At 52.4% G+C, this 17270-nt stretch overlaps 1 protein-coding gene across 22 annotated transcripts in view; it reads left to right on the forward strand.

Annotated features, from left to right (window-relative positions):
- Nucleotides 1-613: 613 nt before the first annotated feature.
- NOS1AP (nitric oxide synthase 1 adaptor protein) overlaps nucleotides 614-17270 on the forward strand; it is a 43843-nt gene continuing 27186 nt past the window's right edge. For 4 of the 22 annotated variants that reach the window (XM_065072285.1, XM_065072289.1, XM_065072302.1 and 1 more), the window contains exons 1-2: nucleotides 616-830; nucleotides 10057-10128. In XM_065072285.1, the coding sequence (XP_064928357.1) occupies nucleotides 726-830; nucleotides 10057-10128 (177 nt within the window). In that variant the 5' untranslated portion in view covers nucleotides 616-725. Of the gene's footprint in view, nucleotides 831-957; nucleotides 1057-4422; nucleotides 4525-10056; nucleotides 10129-13886; nucleotides 13917-17270 lie in introns of those variants that run through there. The other 18 variants (XM_065072299.1, XM_065072301.1, XM_065072297.1 and 15 more) reach the window with 10 other exon arrangements.

Here is a 17270-nt window from a genome sequence, read left to right on the forward strand (position 1 = left end):
GGAACACATTCACAATTTTCAAGGCATTTACAAGGCAGGGCACAGTAGGGTTGGATCTGGTCACAAGGACTGGGCTTTCATTAAGAACAAGATAGAGATTTTTCACCCCCAGCTCATTTAATTTCCACTGTGTCTGGTGTTGATATAGATATGTGGATACAGAACTCCTTGGCCTGGGTGTTTGCAGCAGCCCACGCTCTCCCACCGAGGAGGGGTGGTTTGTCAGGTCCCGCTCCCAGCCAAGGCTTGCCCTGTGTGCCCCGGGGGGCGGCACGGCCCTCCCCATGCCATTTGTGGTGCAGTGCAAGAGGTCAGGGCTGCCCGCCTGAAATAAATTTCTCCACGGCGCTCAGCGCACTCCTGGGCTGGACCCCCACCACCGCAACCGCTTGCGAGGCGCGCTTTTCTTGACCCCCCCCCCCCCCCCTTTTTTTTTTTTTTAAACTTTGGCGAGGCCGGGTGCAGACCCGGCACCTCGCACTAGATGTCACCGGAGCCTTCCCTTTCGGCTCCTCATTTTTTTCACGCTTCCCGGCCCCTCCCCGTTGGAAGAAAGGGGGGGGATACGGAGACCCGCGCTTACAGACCCCCACCCTCCCCGCCCTTCCCCAGCGCTCCGCGGCGGCGCGTCCCCGCCCCGGGGCTGGCCGAGGGCGAGGGGCGGAGGTTCCGCGGCGGCGGCGCCGGGCGCGCTGTAGGGGCAGCCCGGCCGCCGCGGGGCCGCCATGCCCGCCAAGTCCAAGTACAACCTGGTGGATGACCGGCACGACCTCCGCATCCCGCTGCACAACGAGGACGCCTTCCAGCACGGCATCTGCTTCGAGGCCAAGGTGGGCAGCGGGCGCAGAGGGGGTCGGCGAGGTGTCCCTGTCTAACGCTTGCACCCCGACCCCTCGGGATTCCCTGTTTTCCATCTCTCTTTTCGCATAGCCTTGGGTTTTCTCCACTTTCCCCAGGAGCCCTTCCCCTTGGGGTTGCCTGCTCTCCCTCAAACTCAGCTGCAAAGAGTCGGGCGAGGCTTCCCACCCATCCCCTAAGGATGGCGAAGCTGGTCGGGTGAGTCCACCTGGAGCGGGGGTCACCCTTCTGCTTCACCCTGGCATCTCTCCTTGGCTCTGCATCCCTCCTTGGCTCTGCGTGGTGTTGCTTGGGGACGCTGGCCCAGGAGAGCCATGGACTGTGTGCATCTGCCTAGAAAGTGTGGGGAGCTGGGGCTTTGCTCTGCATTTCCAGCGACTTGGGTAGTGCTGCTGTGATGGGGGGCCAGTTGGTGTCTGCAGAATGCCCTGTACCCTGGTGCTTCTCTAACGGGATAAACTCATTATGTGAGTGGAGGGAGGAACTGCATGCCATTTGTGGTGCAGTGCAAGAGGTCAGGGCTGCCCGCCTGAAATAAATTTCTCCTTACATATATAAACCATTCTTGCTAGTGGATTTGGCAGGAAGCAGTCTTTTTTTTTTTTTTTTCTTTCTCCTTCCTATTGGAACCTCTCAGTCTTGTACTCCGCTTAGGTTGTGGCTTTCCACAGTGTAAGTCCTTGTGATCTCGCAGCAGGCTGGGAAAAATCTCAGCTACCCATCATTGTTGCTGATCCCCAAGCAGGTAGCACTGGCTGGCAGTGCACTGCGAAGTAGCTGGGCATGAAGTTTGAAAAGGGGAAACATAAAATTCTACTCCCTTTGCTGTTCCTGAGGGATATGGTTGTCATGCTGATGAGAGGCTGACTTGGAAAAAAAGTGGTGTAAAACAGCTCTGAGTGGCAGGGAGGCAGGCATCTGTTGCACACCGTTTTCCTCAGAGCACATGTGCTGTCAAGGGAAAAAAAATCACAGATTTGTCATCTAATTGCATGCAGTGCCCTGGGGGCAAGGTTGCAGCCCTTTGGAGGGTGTCAAAGTGTTATTTCCCCCCTTTTCTCATGTCTGGGAGGCTTTCTCTGCAGATGCCATTGCCTTCCTGACAGGCACTGTGCTGCAGAGAGCAAAACAGCAGAGGAGTTGTTTACCGAGCAAACTTAAACCTGCTTTGCAACTATTTCCTGGGAAAGACTGTTCAAATGCAGCTTTGCAGTCTTTTGCTTCTGGATTATTGGAGATGATTGCTATTTTATGGCCAGCACCTGCTCACGCCTCACCTGTGGGGAGTCTGCAAAGCATCTCCAGTACTAAATGCTATGTACCTCTTCCATGGCAGGTTTGGATAGCCCAGCTTGGGGGGTGAGGAGTGGGGTAGGGCTTCAGCTGCCCCCTCGATCTGCTCACGGCTCATCTCTTTTCCGTGCTGCTGGTCTGGCTGCATGAATGGGGTTGTGCATGTTAGTCTTTGTTAACTCCTCTTTCTCTCATTTGGTATCCCGTGGCACGCGTTAATGCCGAGCACAATCCGTACGAAACCCAGCTTCTGAATTTGTGGGTTTCTCCAGCAGCTCCTGATGCCAGATGCAGAATGCAGATGGCTTAAGCAATTACTCCATCCTTTTATTAGATTGCTGGAGATTAATTAAATGCTTACACTCCTTTAGTTCCTTTTATTCTCAAGAATCCCAAGTGCTTAAACCAGCACAGCTCTTGTTTTGGCTAGGCACCCAGCGCAAGTCGCAAAAATGAGAAACTCTGATTTAGAGCAGAGCTTTGGGGGAAGATTAAAGAAGAATGCTCATCTGGGGCAGTAGGATTCACATGCCTGTCTCCTAGAAGGCTCCTAGGACTGCTGATAAAGCAGGCAGCGGGGATCCCAGTGTTCCAGCCCTCGGCAGCTGGATCAGCGGTCTCTGCTCCGGCAGCCCAGGATTCCTGTCGAGCTTGCTTGGGGCTCACTGCAGGGGGGTAACGTGGGCCTGAGTCGGTGTGCACTTGTTTATTGTTTTAATTTTTAATTTTAATTTTACACTGAGACCTATGCTGTCTGCTGCTGTCTTTACATGGCGCGTAGAGGATGTAACAGGTATTTTGGTTCATCAGTAGCTGCTGGCATCTGTGCTGTTGTGCCCCTTGCCTCTCTCCCAGGGGAGTGCAGGCACCTTGGGGTGGATGGCCATGGGCAGTTGGGATTTGGGCCCTTTTCAAGCATAGAGTGATGGACTTGCTCTGAAGCAAGAGGTGGTGTCACATGCGATGCCATCAGGAGACTTGAGTTGCTTGTCCCCACTGCAGCCATATGCTCTGGCACAGGGATGCAAGTCTGAGCGAGATGACCTCTAAGGATTATGTTAATCCATTTTCTGGAGATAAATCCAATAGTTGGAAAATCCCACTCCATCTTCTTAGGAATAGTAATGCATTTCACACTTTTGGATCTGTTTTCATTGACTACCTCTCTTGGCACAAAATCTCTCTGTGTCCCTGAGGCTCCTCAGCCGGGCCGCTGGGAATCAGAGGTGCTGGCTCCGAGGGAAGGCAAGGTGTTCGCCTTTTACTATGTCTTGTGATCTGAATTGTTGAATAAAATCAAAAGCCAGGCCTCTTGTGTTAGATGAAGCAATCAGATGAAAGATGTGGGAGCTGCAGCGTGGCACAGGAGAGCAAGTATAAATTGCCACTTGTGCAATGGTTTCCTCGTTAAATAAATGGGTATGTAGAGAGCAAAGACTCCTCCTGTCCTCCTCCACCTCTCTGCCCAGCACTTTGCCAGTTGGGGTGAGGAGGAGGGGGATGTGAGCTTACTCCTTATCTTCCCAAAGCCTTGATGCTGCAGGACAAAATACAAGGGCCAGCTTGTGCAACACCAGCAATTCTGCGCATTCAGAAATCATGACTCAGGCTACTCCAATGCCTCCAGAGGGATGAGCACGTAAAGGCAATTAAATGAAGTGATGGAGCCTGTCACTGGACTGCCGGACCCCCGGTCCGTTTGAGTGCAGGGGTGCTGGGTGCTGCTGGGTTTGCATGGGGAAGCTGTTGCTGGCCCCTGTCATTAGAGCTGCTCTCGGGAGCTCCCTGTGCTGGGCTCTCCTCAAAAGCAGCAAGAGATCCCTCCTGCCCTGGAGATCTTGTGGTCTAGAGCAAGGTTCCACTTCCCAAATACCCATTATTTGGAAACAGCTCTTAATTCTTCAGTGCTGAGACTCACTAATCTATTAGCAGTGCCATAACATACATGGTTCCCAATAAAGGGAGGAGATGGGGAGATGCTGCCCATCTGCAGCTCGGGGGAGAGGGGGAGATGGGCTGTCCAGCCAAACCTGGGTCCTGGGGCAGACCCACCGCCTGCAGTCCTCGACTGCCATGGGCTGGGACAAGATGTGCTGAGAACTACTTTTCCTGATATCAGTCTTGTCTGCAGATAAATGTGGGACTGGAGGTTTGGGAGTATTGCTGTCCTGGGCAGCAGGTGGGATTTTTGGGTTTGGGTGGTGGTGTGTTGTTTTTTTTTTTCCTCTTAAAGGATCTTGGCAACCAGGCACTTTATCTCATATTTGTCAGTACTTTTCTCTGCTTTTGTGCGTGGGAAACTGAAGTTGAACCGAACATCTGCTGCTGTCTATGTTTGGAGATGGGACACGAAGGAGACTTCAGTGTGATCCAGTAAGTTCCTTACTCTGAAGCCCTCCAGCTCACCTGCTGCCACCTTCCTGAGGCTAGCAGTGCTGGCAGTGCCTGCCGGTGACTGAAAAGATAAATCCTTTATCAAGAAAAGGATTATGACATCAGATGAACGCTAAGCAACAAATGCATGTGTGTTTCCACTCTTGTGTATATTTTTATGTGTGTAGGGTCCGTACATAAAAGCATTTGAAGTTGAATTGCATGCAGCTCTAATCAGGGTCTTCATTTCCCCCCTCTGCTGCAGGCTCCCTTTCCAGGAGGGCTGCGAAGCCAGAAACAGGTTGTGTGAAGCTCTGCACCTCTTTAGCTGGCTGGGAGAGACTTGGCAGCTTTATTTGGGGGCTGTTTGTACTGGCAGCTCTGGAATAGGGCATGCTGTGTCAGGGCTGCTCAGCCTAGAGCAAAGCTGCAGTGTGATTTAGCCCAGGATTGCTTGCTTGAGGCTATAAATAACCTTCCTGAGTGCCACAAAAGTTCTCGTTTGAAACAGTGGCATATTTCTGCCATACTTGTTAAGTCAGTTCACAGGCTGCTAAGTGAAGCTCTTAGCAAAAAACAATCCTCTGCTGGGATTTGGCAAAGCTGCGTGTGCCCAGACTGTGGGTACTCGCCGGGCAGCATGTGGGCTCAGCAGATGCCAGAAGGTCCTAAGGAAAGAGTGATGGGGGTGGGATGCTCTCAGCCCTGCTTTCTGGCCACTGAAGCGCTTGGATCTTGCACAGCCTGTACATGAACGCCTGCTAAGACTGTAACTGGGTGTGGATGCAGGAATCTTCGTCCCTGTTTGTGGGGCAGCTGCAGGCAGTGTGGCTGGACGGAGTATGGAAATGGGGGCAAGTGGACAGCCTTGCTTTATTGGCATGGAAAAACATCAGCTCTCCTGCTGCACCCCCTTGCTCGGTGTCCCGCTGTCCGGGCCGCAGGGTCGCATCCTGCTACAAAGGTGTCTCCCCTTATTACCCAAGCCCCATTTTGGCTGGGGAGAGGGGAGGGTGGGTGCAGTGCATATGGCTCTGGTGTGCACTGGGGTCTTGTTGCTGGACCGCCATTATTCCTGTTGCTCGAGCCCCTGTGCAGCCCATCGGCAGTGCAGGCATTTCTAGGATCAGCACGCAGGTGAACACCAATATCCCTAGGGCATTGACTTGGCCACTGCTGACTGGCATGAGTTGGCCCTGCATTGATACCCACTGGCTGGTTGTGTAGCTCTGGACAGGTCTGACATGCAGCATTAAACTATCCAGCCTCCAGGGCTGGATGCACCCCAGTGTCCTTAGGGTGCAGAGTCCTATCGCAGGAGGGCTGGAGCCCTCCGGCACAGCAGAGAGCCTGCTGCACCCGTCTGTTGGGCTCGGGCTGGAAAGCCAGGGCTTTTTTCCATTGAAGTCAGCTGGCATCCCAAATTTCCGTTGCTTTTGGCCTCTGAATCTGCACCACTGCAGTCTGAGTAAACTTCCCCCCTTTCTGTCCAGTAAGGCTGCGTGTTCCTGGGGTGCGGGGCAGAGCTGGTGCTGCACCAGCCCAGCCCCATGGCTTCCCGGTGGAGACTGTGCGTGGGTGAGTGGGAGCACTGAGACAGCAAAAGTCCCAGGAATTTGATTTCTCCTTGCTTTCCCTGATGGCAGCAGCCCCAGGAGAAGCCCTTATCAGCCAGGCTGGGTGTTTCCCTGAGCACTGGGGAAATAAAGAAGTTTCAGATATTGGGGCACCTGGCTGGGGTCTGGTGCCCAAGCACTTTGGCCCTGCAGTTCCTCTGCAGAAGCAGTGGCTTGTCATCTGTGGCAAGCTCCCTGACTCGGGGTGGCTTTCCACGCTGGAAGCCCATCAGCCAGCCCATCTAGGCTCCCCTGTAAGCTGGGTATGATTCAGCCCTGACCTTTGCACGCAGGATGGGGCTGGCAGGGAGGCAGCATTCCTCCCTCGGCAAGGCGGCAGCTCTGCTCTGGGGACGCTTTTGCTGCCCACCGCCTGCAAGGGACCTCATCAACAGCCCTTGAAAGGTGTCCCCCAGTCAGGGATGCGGCCAGCCTTCGGTTTTCCAAAAATATCTGCCACCTTATCAAGAAAATCCATTTCTGACAGAGCAGAAAACAAGCACTATTGAACAACCTTCAGGAAAAATGAGAAACTAAGTGACTTGTGCAAATATTGCTTTGGCAAAATGCTCTCCTTTGTTTTCTGTGTGTGGGTTTGTTTTGATTTGGTTTTTTTTCCCCTCTGGCCTGGGGAGGACTGGTATTTCTCTGAACTGGACAGGTCTTGTAAGCCATGGAAGCAGGGTGCATAGCATGGGCTGTGTCTGGTGGCCCCTTCCAGCCATGCTCAAGGCAGATGACCCTGCTTGCATGGGAGGGGGACAGCAAGCGGGCTCCTTTTGGGTGCTGAGAAGCCCCGATCGGTGACAGTCACCATGCCTGTGCCATGGTAGGGTGAGGGGCTGCCCTTTCTGGGGGCCCGGGAAGGACCGACAGAAGGCTAGGTCCCACACATGGGGATGAGGAGCAGCAGGGTGTGCAGGGACTGAAAGTGTCCTGCAAAATAGGTGCTTTGTGCCTGCCTGTGCCACTGGGCAACACAGCCCCAAGCGGCTCTGGCCACATGCATTGCAAGGGCAGCCTTTGTGCGGCTGCCTCCTTACAGGAGGGACCCCTTCAGCTGCCCATTCATTGGTGCTCCAAGCAGGCAGCCTTTCTGCTCCTAATTGGGCTGGGGAGGAAGGGGGCTTCCTGGGACTGCCCTCCCCACTGAGATTGGTGGCCCCCTAATCCTGCCTGGCTCTTGGGTGCAGGTGGGGGGCTCCACCTCAGCCCCCCATCCCCTGGCAGGAAGATGGGGATACAGATCTGGAGGTGATTATTTGGGAAAGCTGTGTCCTGCATATGTGCGTGTGGTTTCCTTCTCAGTTCCTGGGGGCTTGGGGAGGATGGGTTCTTTCATGGGTTTATTTTCTTTGTCAGCTTTCACACAGCTTTATTTTCCTTCCTTTTGTCTGGAGCGCCTTCCTTTCTCCTCCCCGGGCTCAGCCCTGGGCCCACTGCCTCCCTTTCCTGCAGGGCTGACCTGCTGGCGTGGATGCTGGCCGAGCCCTGGGAGCCTGGACGTTGTCCCCTGCAGGGACCAGGGCCACCTCACTTGAAGCACACAGGTTTTAAAGGAAGGCAGAAGCCCATGTGCCTGGGGTCTGGGAGCTTAGTGTTCAGGGCTCCCTGGGGCTCCTGTCCCAGGAGGGGGAAGCTGTGTCTCAGCATTGCGGTAGGATGAGGGGAGAGTCTTCTGCCCCAGAGGCTCCTGCTGCTGTGCTGATCCTCACCTCTGCATCGCCTGCTTTTTCCCACAGCTCTTCCTGAAATGAAGGCTGGTGCTGTGAGTAGGAGGGCTGGAGGAGAGCGGAGCAGGAGCAGCCTTTATCACCTGTAAATCACTAATAAATATGGGTGGTTTCTCAGCCTGTCCTTACTCCTTGCTTGGGAAATAGTAGTTAAGCTGAAAGACTGACCTCTAAGTCCACATTTTTGGGAGGATACTCATCACATTGTGAAGAGTTACTCCTCTACGGTGCCATTGCTGCTTATCGTTTCTGCCCTGAAGGCAGAAATAATCTGGAGACACTTTGTCCATCTGTTGAGTTTAGTGAAATGTGCACAAAATACCTGCCTGCAGAGTAGGGGGAGCGGTGGGTGTTTTTGGAGCTGTGATCACAGTAACTGTGTGAAGTGAGCCCACACTGGGGCTGGAGGTGCTGTGGGCTCTGGTGGAGCTGCCCTCTGGGTGCGGGGTGCCGCAGTGTGTCTTGGAGCCCAGGTTTGGAGCAGAGGTGAATCTGTGTACTTTGTGACTGGAGGACCATCCAAGGAGGCCCAAGGTGGTGTCTGATTTCTGCTGGGGAGGCTCAGAGGGAGAGATGCTGTGGAGCCAGGATGTCCACCTGGCAGCAGAAGGCAGGGAAAGGTTTCTCTCTTACATGCTGCATGGTGACTGTGTGCCCATGGCTCTGGTTTCCTCAGCCCTCTTCCTCATCATCTACTTTTTACTGGTGGCTTCCAGACTTTATATAAGGAAAGGGAATTGACTGATGTCAAAGATGCCTCTCGTAATATGACCTGAACCTTTGAAGGGGCAGGAAGGCTCTATTTAGGGGACGCGACTGAAAACTTATCAAGACTTGTGCTTTTGTGGCTGGGGTTTGAGCATCTGGATGTGGGCAGCTGATGCCACCTTTGCTGGCAGTGTCCATTGTGGGCCTTAATTCCCAGTTACGTAAAGCTGCCCTGCGCCACTGGCAGTCTGTTCAGCACGTGATGGGCTCACCAGCTGTTTGGTGTTTATTTTTATATCCCCTCTATTTGCATCTCCTTGCAACACCAACTGCCTGGTGCTGGTTGCTGGGTGCCTGCCTCCATCTGCAGCCAGGGCAGGAGCCATGTAGCTGGAGGTGGCTTTGCCAAGCTGGGGGGGTCTGCTCGAATTTGGGGTGCAGAGGGTTTGCATGGAGGGCTCCTGGGGACAGCACACACACACAAAACCCAGGGGTGGTCATGCAGCCTCTGAGCTGCGTCCTCAATGAAGGTGACAGCAGCGTCTCGCAGAGAGAAGCTGGGAGTCCCGCAGTGATTCTGGGTGAGGAACAGCCCTTTGCCTGCACCATGACCCCGCACACGTGTTTGGGCATCTAAACACCCATCTCAGTGCTAGCAACCAGTGCCCTGCATTTTCAGGGTGTCAGTAAAGGCTGCGGTCGTGTTCACAGGAACATACAACCCTGCTGGGTTTGGTGCCCACGCTGTGCTGCTGGGGGTTACGTCAGCACTTGTGTTGAGATGAAGCGTGGGAGCACAGAGGGCTAGTAAATAGACTCAGAATGCTTTTCTTCTAACTACATGTTTTTAGCGCTCTGTACTGACTCTTCATCACTTGTCTGTTTTCCGATCCTTCTTCTGAATCTGCCCTCTTCCATTTTACTTCTTAAAGGGTTTTTGTTTGGCAGCTCTCTGTGCTGGGTTGCAGCGGTGCTGCCTTTGGTCCCCTTTGAATAGCAAAGTGGCTCCTTTATTCTGCAGGCTTGGCCTGGAGGCTCAGCATCGCTGCAAGAACAGCCAAGGGTTTGGCAGGGCTGTAATTGAATAGTGAAGGGCCTGTCACAGAACAGGTTGCCCCAGCTATTTTAAGAATATTCCAGTGTCCAGGTCTATAATAGATGCCTCAGTGCACCCGAGGGGATATTGGCTTATACCTATGTACTTTGATCATGGCATAGATGAATGAGTCCTGCTGGCCTGATTATTGAAGTTATTTTATTGTTAAAATAAGGACTGCTGAATCCTTGAAACATTGCAGTGGGGGAACAGCTTTGTGGTGGGAGACATGCAGTGCTTCAGTGCAGTGAGCAAAATGCCTCTTGTTCCCCAGAAGTGATGCTGGGTTCCCTCTGAGGATGCCATCAAAGCTTTGGTGGGACCATGAGGTTCCCAGTGCCATGGAATCTTGACTAATCTGCTCTTTCTTCCCCTACAGTACATTGGGAGTCTGGATGTGCCGCGGCCGAACAGCCGGGTGGAGATCGTGACGGCCATGCGGCGGATCAGGGTGAGTGTGGCAAGGATGTTCCTTCCTCTTGTGCATCAGGGTGACAGGGGCACTGCTCCTCCATCTCTGCTTACAGCCTTGTCCCTCGTAAGTCCCATCCTCCAGGTTATTCGTAACTCTTTATTTTTCACCATCACTCTGTCCATGGAGATCTCTGTATAACCCCAACTCAGTGCCTGCAAGTTTGTGCCACACTGTCACATATGGAGCATCCCTGGCGCTGACTGTCCTTTGTGGTACCTGGGCTGCAGCCCCAGCAGGGCCGTCTCTGTGCTTGCAGGGCTGCGGGATGGGGTGAAAGGTGGGTGCAGGATGTGGGGCTGCTGGTGCCAGATGGAAGCCGCAATGCATTCATGATTCAGAGGATTTCCTTATGTGTCAGTCCCAATTCAAAGGCAACAGCAAGCTACTTATGGAAGAAGTATGTTTGTTTTTTAGTGTTTACATAAGCACTTTAGCTGCGTGAAAATTTGGACACTGCCTGGATACGCCAGCAGGTTAGTGCCCAGTAAATGGCAACGTGCAAATTAAAGTGCTGAGTAATGTGCTGTGGGGCCAGCCAGCAGCGAGCTGGTTGAACAGCAAATAGGTCAGGGAATGTCAGCTGGTGATGAAGTCATCTGGCTTCCCAGAACACTTGCAGTCAGGATATGGGGCGCTCTCGCTGTATAATGCTTGGCCAGTAGCCAGGAGAGGAGCTTTTCCTCTGCTTCCCGGCCCTGCGCCTGCACAACTGGAAGGTGTCCAAGGGCAAGCTGGGGGGTGATGAGCAAACTACGCACCCGGTGAGCTTGCTGCCTTCAGGCTTAAAACAGCAGGAGCTTGACTGCTTTGCGACACACAAGACAGGTAATTTGGTCTACTCTCTGGGTCACAGTAAGGGGTCTGCCCTGTCTTCCTGGGATAGCTCTCTCCTGGAAATAACACTCTATAATGGAAAGAGCTGAGGACACTGGCAGGGACCTTGAGTGATGGATGAGCTGTTTTTCTGATGGCCTCATGGCATCCTGCAAGCCCTGGACCTGCTGGTGTGGCTGAACAGTCCTCCCAGTGCTTCTCTCTCAGGCCCTCCTGCAGACTGTTGCTGTTATCTCATTTTCTCTTTTCTCATTACCAGAGGAGGAGAGAAGTATCATATCCCAAGGACACAGATTGCAAGGTTCTTCTGTTTCAAACTTTCAGGGTGTAAATAGTTTGTGTGCTCTTCTCAGCAGCTTTCCTACCCGCTGCCCGCTCCTCTCAGTGGTGGATAATGTTGCTGTCAGTGCACAAATTGAAAAGTCCTTTATGGCTTTAGGTTTGCTCACCTTGGTTCCAGGTGAGGGTTGGGACAGAACAACTCTTACACTGTCAGGAGCTCTTATAAACAACTGCTTCCTCTGCTGCCTTTCAAGATAAAACTTTTGAAAGAATGCAGCTCCAGCCCCAAGATTGCACAACTCCACATCAGCATGGGAGGACTGGCACAACTTTAAGGGCTTAAATAAACCCTAGGAAGGAAAAGAAACACCAAACACCAAAACATTATTGTTGACCAATATAAATAAACTTAATCATAGTCTAGAAAATTCATAGATAAAGCTCTGAATGGCAGGGAAAGAACACAAATTTGGGTAAAATAACGATTTCTCATGGTGAGTGATGTGCTTGAAACGTGTGCTTAGTCTTCTTTGATCTAATGCAAGACAGGAGAGATACAAGTCATTGAGAAGCCATGAGTTTGCAGATCTGATCTGCCAGAGAGGCTTTCCATATCTGTTTACTTGTCAAGGGGTGCTGCTTGTGAAGAGGGTGCCAGGATGGTTTGTTTGATGGGAGTTTACGTGCATGGCCCTTCCCTGATTTCCTGTGCTTTGCACAGGCCTTGCACCCAGCAGCAAGGCATTCTTGTGGTGTTGCAAGGGCATTTGCCAGCTGGGCTGGGTGCCGAGGCTGGTTGGAATTTGGCTGGAGGTCAAGGAATGCGCGTCCTTCTTAAAGCAGAAGGGTAGTTGTGTTCTTTAAGGAATAAAGTAATCCCGAAATATTGGCATGGGGAAACCAGAGGAAGAAAAAGCTTATTTAGGCAGAGAAAGTGAGCAGCGGGAGATCGAGTGCAAGCTGCAGCGGTTCTGTGTGCAGCCTGTGAAGCAGCTGCAAACCCTGAGGTTTATACAGTTTTTAACACGGTCCCTGGTTTAGGGGGAATGTTGTGTCCCAGCGTGTTCTGAGATCCTGACGGTGCAGGAGGAGGACCCTAGCTGCCCCTTCTGCTGCTGCAGCCCCCCTTTCGGTGCTGCCTTCACACTAGTTGCTTACCAGGCTTTGGCTTCATTTAATAATGGCTAAAACAATGGTCCTGCAAAGAAGTGAGGAAGCACCCTGCCTGACAGTGAGGGCCCCGAGCGGGGACAGTGCCCTGAAATTCCCCCATAGCTGCCCACACTGGGGATGGACGGGGCCATGAGCAGCAGCAGCTCCTCCAGCAGCACTACCTCCTCTCTTGTCCCCAGTAGCCAGGACTGGCAGCCGAGCACCCTGGATCTGTCTGATCCCAGCTTCCTGTTCAGATGGAGCCCTGACCCTTTGGGGGCAAAGAGGAGGACACAGCATAGCCAGCATTGCTGGGATTCCTGCTCAGCCGGGTTCTGCTGCCCTGTGCTGCTCTCCCAAGCGTGGGCAGAATGGCTCCACCAGAGGCAGATATATATATTAAAGCCCAAATTGGGTCCTTTTTGTGGATGTGGTTTCAGAGAGACCTTATGCAGGGAGTCAGCTTTGCCATCTCCATCCTCCCCCTCCTGAGGGTCTGCCAGCAGCATGGCCCAAGGGAGGGTTTTTGTCCAGAAGCAGGAGGATATTTGAGAATTCCCCGTATTCTTGCAGCTGGGGTGCGAGAAGGGAAGGGGGGCACTGAGCTGGCTGCCTCCGCCTCCCCGCTTTTCCTGCCTGCACTGGCTGGGCTGGCTGGGGACACAGCCCCCTCTTGTCCTGCTTCTTGGTGCAGATCCCTGGCCCTGGAAGGAGTTGGTGGAATGGGACATTGACCACACCAAAGATGCATTTGGACAGCAGGTTTGTGAGCATTTGCTGAGACTTTCCTGCAAAGCCTACATCTTCTGGCTTTCCTGCAGAGCACCGATAACCACATCAGTACTAGTGAATACAATAGGCCAGGGCTTATTTTCCTTGGCAAATGGGCCAAGGAATGTTTGTACAACTGAACCCCTTCTCCTCCTCATTCCAAAACTGGGTGACCTGGTCCATGTAGCTTCATGCCCTAAACTGCTGGGGTAGGTTTACCATCAAAGTGTTCCTTGGCTCCTCTGGATGCCAGGTGTGAGAAACCCATCTGTAAGTCCAGATCCTTACCCTTGGGCACCTGAACATCAAACGATCCTAAGCTCAAGAGTAATTAAATGCTCATTAAACCTGCAGCCAGCCTGTCCTGTTGGTGTGAGCCCAGGGGACCTTCCTCACCCAGGCTCCCCTGGGAAGCAGCAGCCCAGAGGCCATGGTGCTCTTCTGCTCTGTGCCCATCAAGGGCAAAGCATGTTGTCAGAATGGAAATGTATGCAAATACTTTCCCCTGTGCTCCTGGCATGTCTCCAGGGCAGCCAGTGCTACCTGGCTAGGGCTTGGCGCAGTCATTCTAGAGAATTTTTAATCCTTTTTTTTCTTTTTTTGCTACTTAGATTGCTGAGTGTGGCTTTAATCCAGGTTTTCTTTGGTGCCAGAAAGGATGAAATCCTATATAGGTACTTTTTTAAAGGCTGCTTCTCTGGAAGTCTTCTGCAAGCCTGTTTCTGGTAAGTGTCCAGCTGAGTTTCACAGGCTCAAAAAAAGGAGGCATTTCAAACACTTTAAAAATCTAGCTCTCTACACCTCCTACTCTGTCAGGTACATCTGATTTTGTGAGGCTTCTGGTGATTTGCATAGCTGAGCTCTATTTTAGCAAATTGGCAAAATTAACTGAATTTCAGCAAGCTGGTTTAAAGCAAGATTTTTTTCGCATCCTCTGCAAGCCACATGCACAGTTGGACTGGTGTGAAAATTGATACATTTGGCCAGTTATTTGTGTAGAGTGCTTGGTGTAATTTTGAGCTCATTTAATTAAAATGTTTCCAAGATAACCTCAGTTCCTGCCATGGTGAGTTTTTTAAATTGTTAGTGCATTTACAATGATGCAGTCTCTTTCCTTTTTTTTTTTTTTTTTTAAATTTCGTCATGCGAGGAGCAGCATGGCTGTTCCTGCTGTAAAACAGAGCAGGATTTGAAAGCAAGCTGGCCCTGCACATTTGGTCCCTGCTTGGCGACAGCAGACAGCGGGCTGCCCAGGGGGGGCCTGTATCACAAGTGTGATGAGGAGCGGTTGAGGGAACTGGGGCTGTTCAGCCTGGAGAACAGGAGGCTGAGGGGAGACCTTCTTGCTGCCTATAGCTACCTGAAAGGAGGTTGTAGCATGGAGGTGTTGGTCTCTTCTCCTACGTAGCAAGTGATAGGACAAGAGGAAATGGCCTCAAGTTGCGCCAGGGGAGGTTCAGATTGGATATTAGGAAAAAATTCTTCCTGGAAAGGGTTTTCAGGTATTGGAACAGGCTGCCCAGGGAAGTAGTGGAGTCACCATCCCTGAAGGTGTTTAAAAGGTGTTCAGACGAGGTTCTTAGGGACATGGTTTAGTACTAGAGTTGGCTTATGGTTGGACTCGATGATCTTGAGTGTTTCTTCCAACCGAAACGATTCTATGATTCTGTGAGATGCTCATGCTTGGCTGCCTGAAGAGTGCAACCCGCTCCTTGCCAAGTCACAGCACTCGGTGCTAGGTGAGTTATCATCGAGCTTAATGACTTGATGTGATCATCCGAGATGAACAAGATTATGCTGTATTAGATCTGAGAGGAACCAAAGGGGTATTTGTAATAATTTCAAGCGCTCTTTCAGTGCTCTGATAATTGCAGTAAAAAGGGTGAAGGTTTCTGGGCAAATTTATTGTTTTTTCTACCAGTGCCATTAGTGCAACTTAACATCATGATAAAATAATAGCTAATCCGGCATTGCTACCAACATGCCACCTACTCGATTGCATTAATAGGTGAGGATCTTATCTTGTGGGTAGTATTTAATCAATAAAGTAGTTAAATTAGTACCCAGATTTGCTGGAGCAGCTTTTTGACCAGGACAGCCTGCAGGGAAGGGACAGTTTCCAGGAGAGCTGGCCAAAGCATGGTGGCCCTGGCTTTGCTCTCTGTAGTACCACAGCCAGGATGCGGCAAGTGTTTTCCAGTGAAGCTTTGTCTGTTACTGGCAGCATTAAGTAATGCAAGTTGCAGGTACGCTCTGTTGTAATGCACATGTAAGTACAACTACAAGTGTAAGGAGGTAAATGACTCCATGTGGCAGAGGACAGACACCTGGGCTGGTAAGAAGTGTGAGCCATTAACACTGGGAAGTGAGGTCTGAGCCCCGAGGGAGCAGGGTGGGGATGGGGCTTTCAGCACTGCTCGCCAGAGGGACTTTGGGGAGGAGTTCCATGGCAGACACGAGCAAGTGCTGTCTGTCTGCTGGGCTTGCTGGTTCACACCGCAGGAATGACTGGGCTCAGCTGGACATGCGACCTGATGGGTCCTGACGAGATGAGGGCCATGCAGGATCCTCTTCCCTCAGTAACTGGCCTGATAGATAAGTCATGATAATCTCATTGCCTTTTGGCTTTAGCAGCGCCCTAGCTAAGCATTCTCTGCCAGGCTTGAGGTGACAGTAGATCGCTTGTGGCTGGGCTCCAGACTGCAGTGGGGAGAGCGTGGTGGCAGAGGGTCCAGCCTGGGAAGGAGCAGGGAGTTCCCAGCTGGACAGAGAGCTTGGCTGTGGAGCCAGCGAGGATGAAGGAAACTGTAACCCAGAGATGGGAGTGTGCTTTGGGAAGGCTCATGAGCCGAACGTGCATGATGGTGCATGGTGGTCCCCACGTCTCCTGTCTCTCTGGGATGCTCAGCCCTTCTGCTCTGGGCAGGTGTCCCAAGGGTTGGTGGTGCTCAGGGCTCTGTCACATGGGCTGATGCTGGGCATGCCAATGTGAGCAGCAGAGCCTCTGGTGGGTGATGCTGGCCTGTAGCTAGGCAAATGCCTTTAAGAGGGATGGGAGCCAGGTGGGCACCGAGCCCGTGGCAGGACTGGAGCTGCTGGCAAAAATATGGGAGGCAACAGTGCCCTGTGTTGCCGTCACGCATCCTTGCCCTGTGTTTGCTTGCATTAGCCTTTCCTTGGTTGGCCTTTCTTCCTTCTCGGAGAGCTGACGGCATCTCCCCATGACTCATCTTGCTCCCTGGCTGGGGGCTTTCCCCACTGGCACTCGCTGTGAGTCACGGTACCCGGCTTCCAGGTGCCATCAGCTGAGCCATCAGCAGATATCTGCTGGGAGCTCAAGGGAGAGGGTAGGGAATAACGGCTGCCAGGCTCCCTGGACATGGGGGAGAGGGAAAAGACCTTCAGCATTGCTCCTTCCCAGCCAGGGAATGCTCTGCTGGCCCCACCCCTTCTCTAAATTCAGGACCAGCCTGTCAAATAATTTCACAAATGTCTGTCCCCTTTTGTGCCTTTGTGCTCCCTCTTCCTCCTGCTTCACACTTGTTCTTCCTCAGCAGTGTTTCTTCAAGCAGTCTGTAAGCATTGCACAATGGTTGTGTCTTCATTGGGCTCAGCAGAGCCTGTGCAAGGGGGTCGGTGCCCGTTGGAGAGGTGCCCCTGGCTTTCTGTGGCTCCTTTGAGGCTCTCCATGTTGCACACACATTTTTGGTAGCACAGCAGGCCCAGTTTGGTGCCAGGGCTCAGCTGCACTAGAAGCAAGGGAATCTGATGCTGCAAACCTTATTTTCCACAGGAACACAGTGCTGCTGGAGCACTGATGCACAAAACATCTGCAGTGCCACAAATGCCGTGGAAGCTGTGGTGGTGCCGAGGTGGCCCTCCTGCTGTGCCCGTGCCTGCTCTGGCTTTCCCTCCTGCCAAGAAGGGAGTGACATGTTGCATGCTCTGGCTCACAGACATGATTGAATTGAGCCTGGCTGTCAAGGCAGAGGTCTGCAGCTTGTTCTGGGAGATCTGGGGTCATGAGAGCACTGGTAATTGCTGCTTGTGAGGGTTTGAAGAGTTTTTGCAGAAACCAT

This window comes from Columba livia, chromosome 8, assembly GCF_036013475.1.
Source record: "Columba livia isolate bColLiv1 breed racing homer chromosome 8, bColLiv1.pat.W.v2, whole genome shotgun sequence".
Classification (NCBI taxonomy): domain Eukaryota; kingdom Metazoa; phylum Chordata; class Aves; order Columbiformes; family Columbidae; genus Columba; species Columba livia.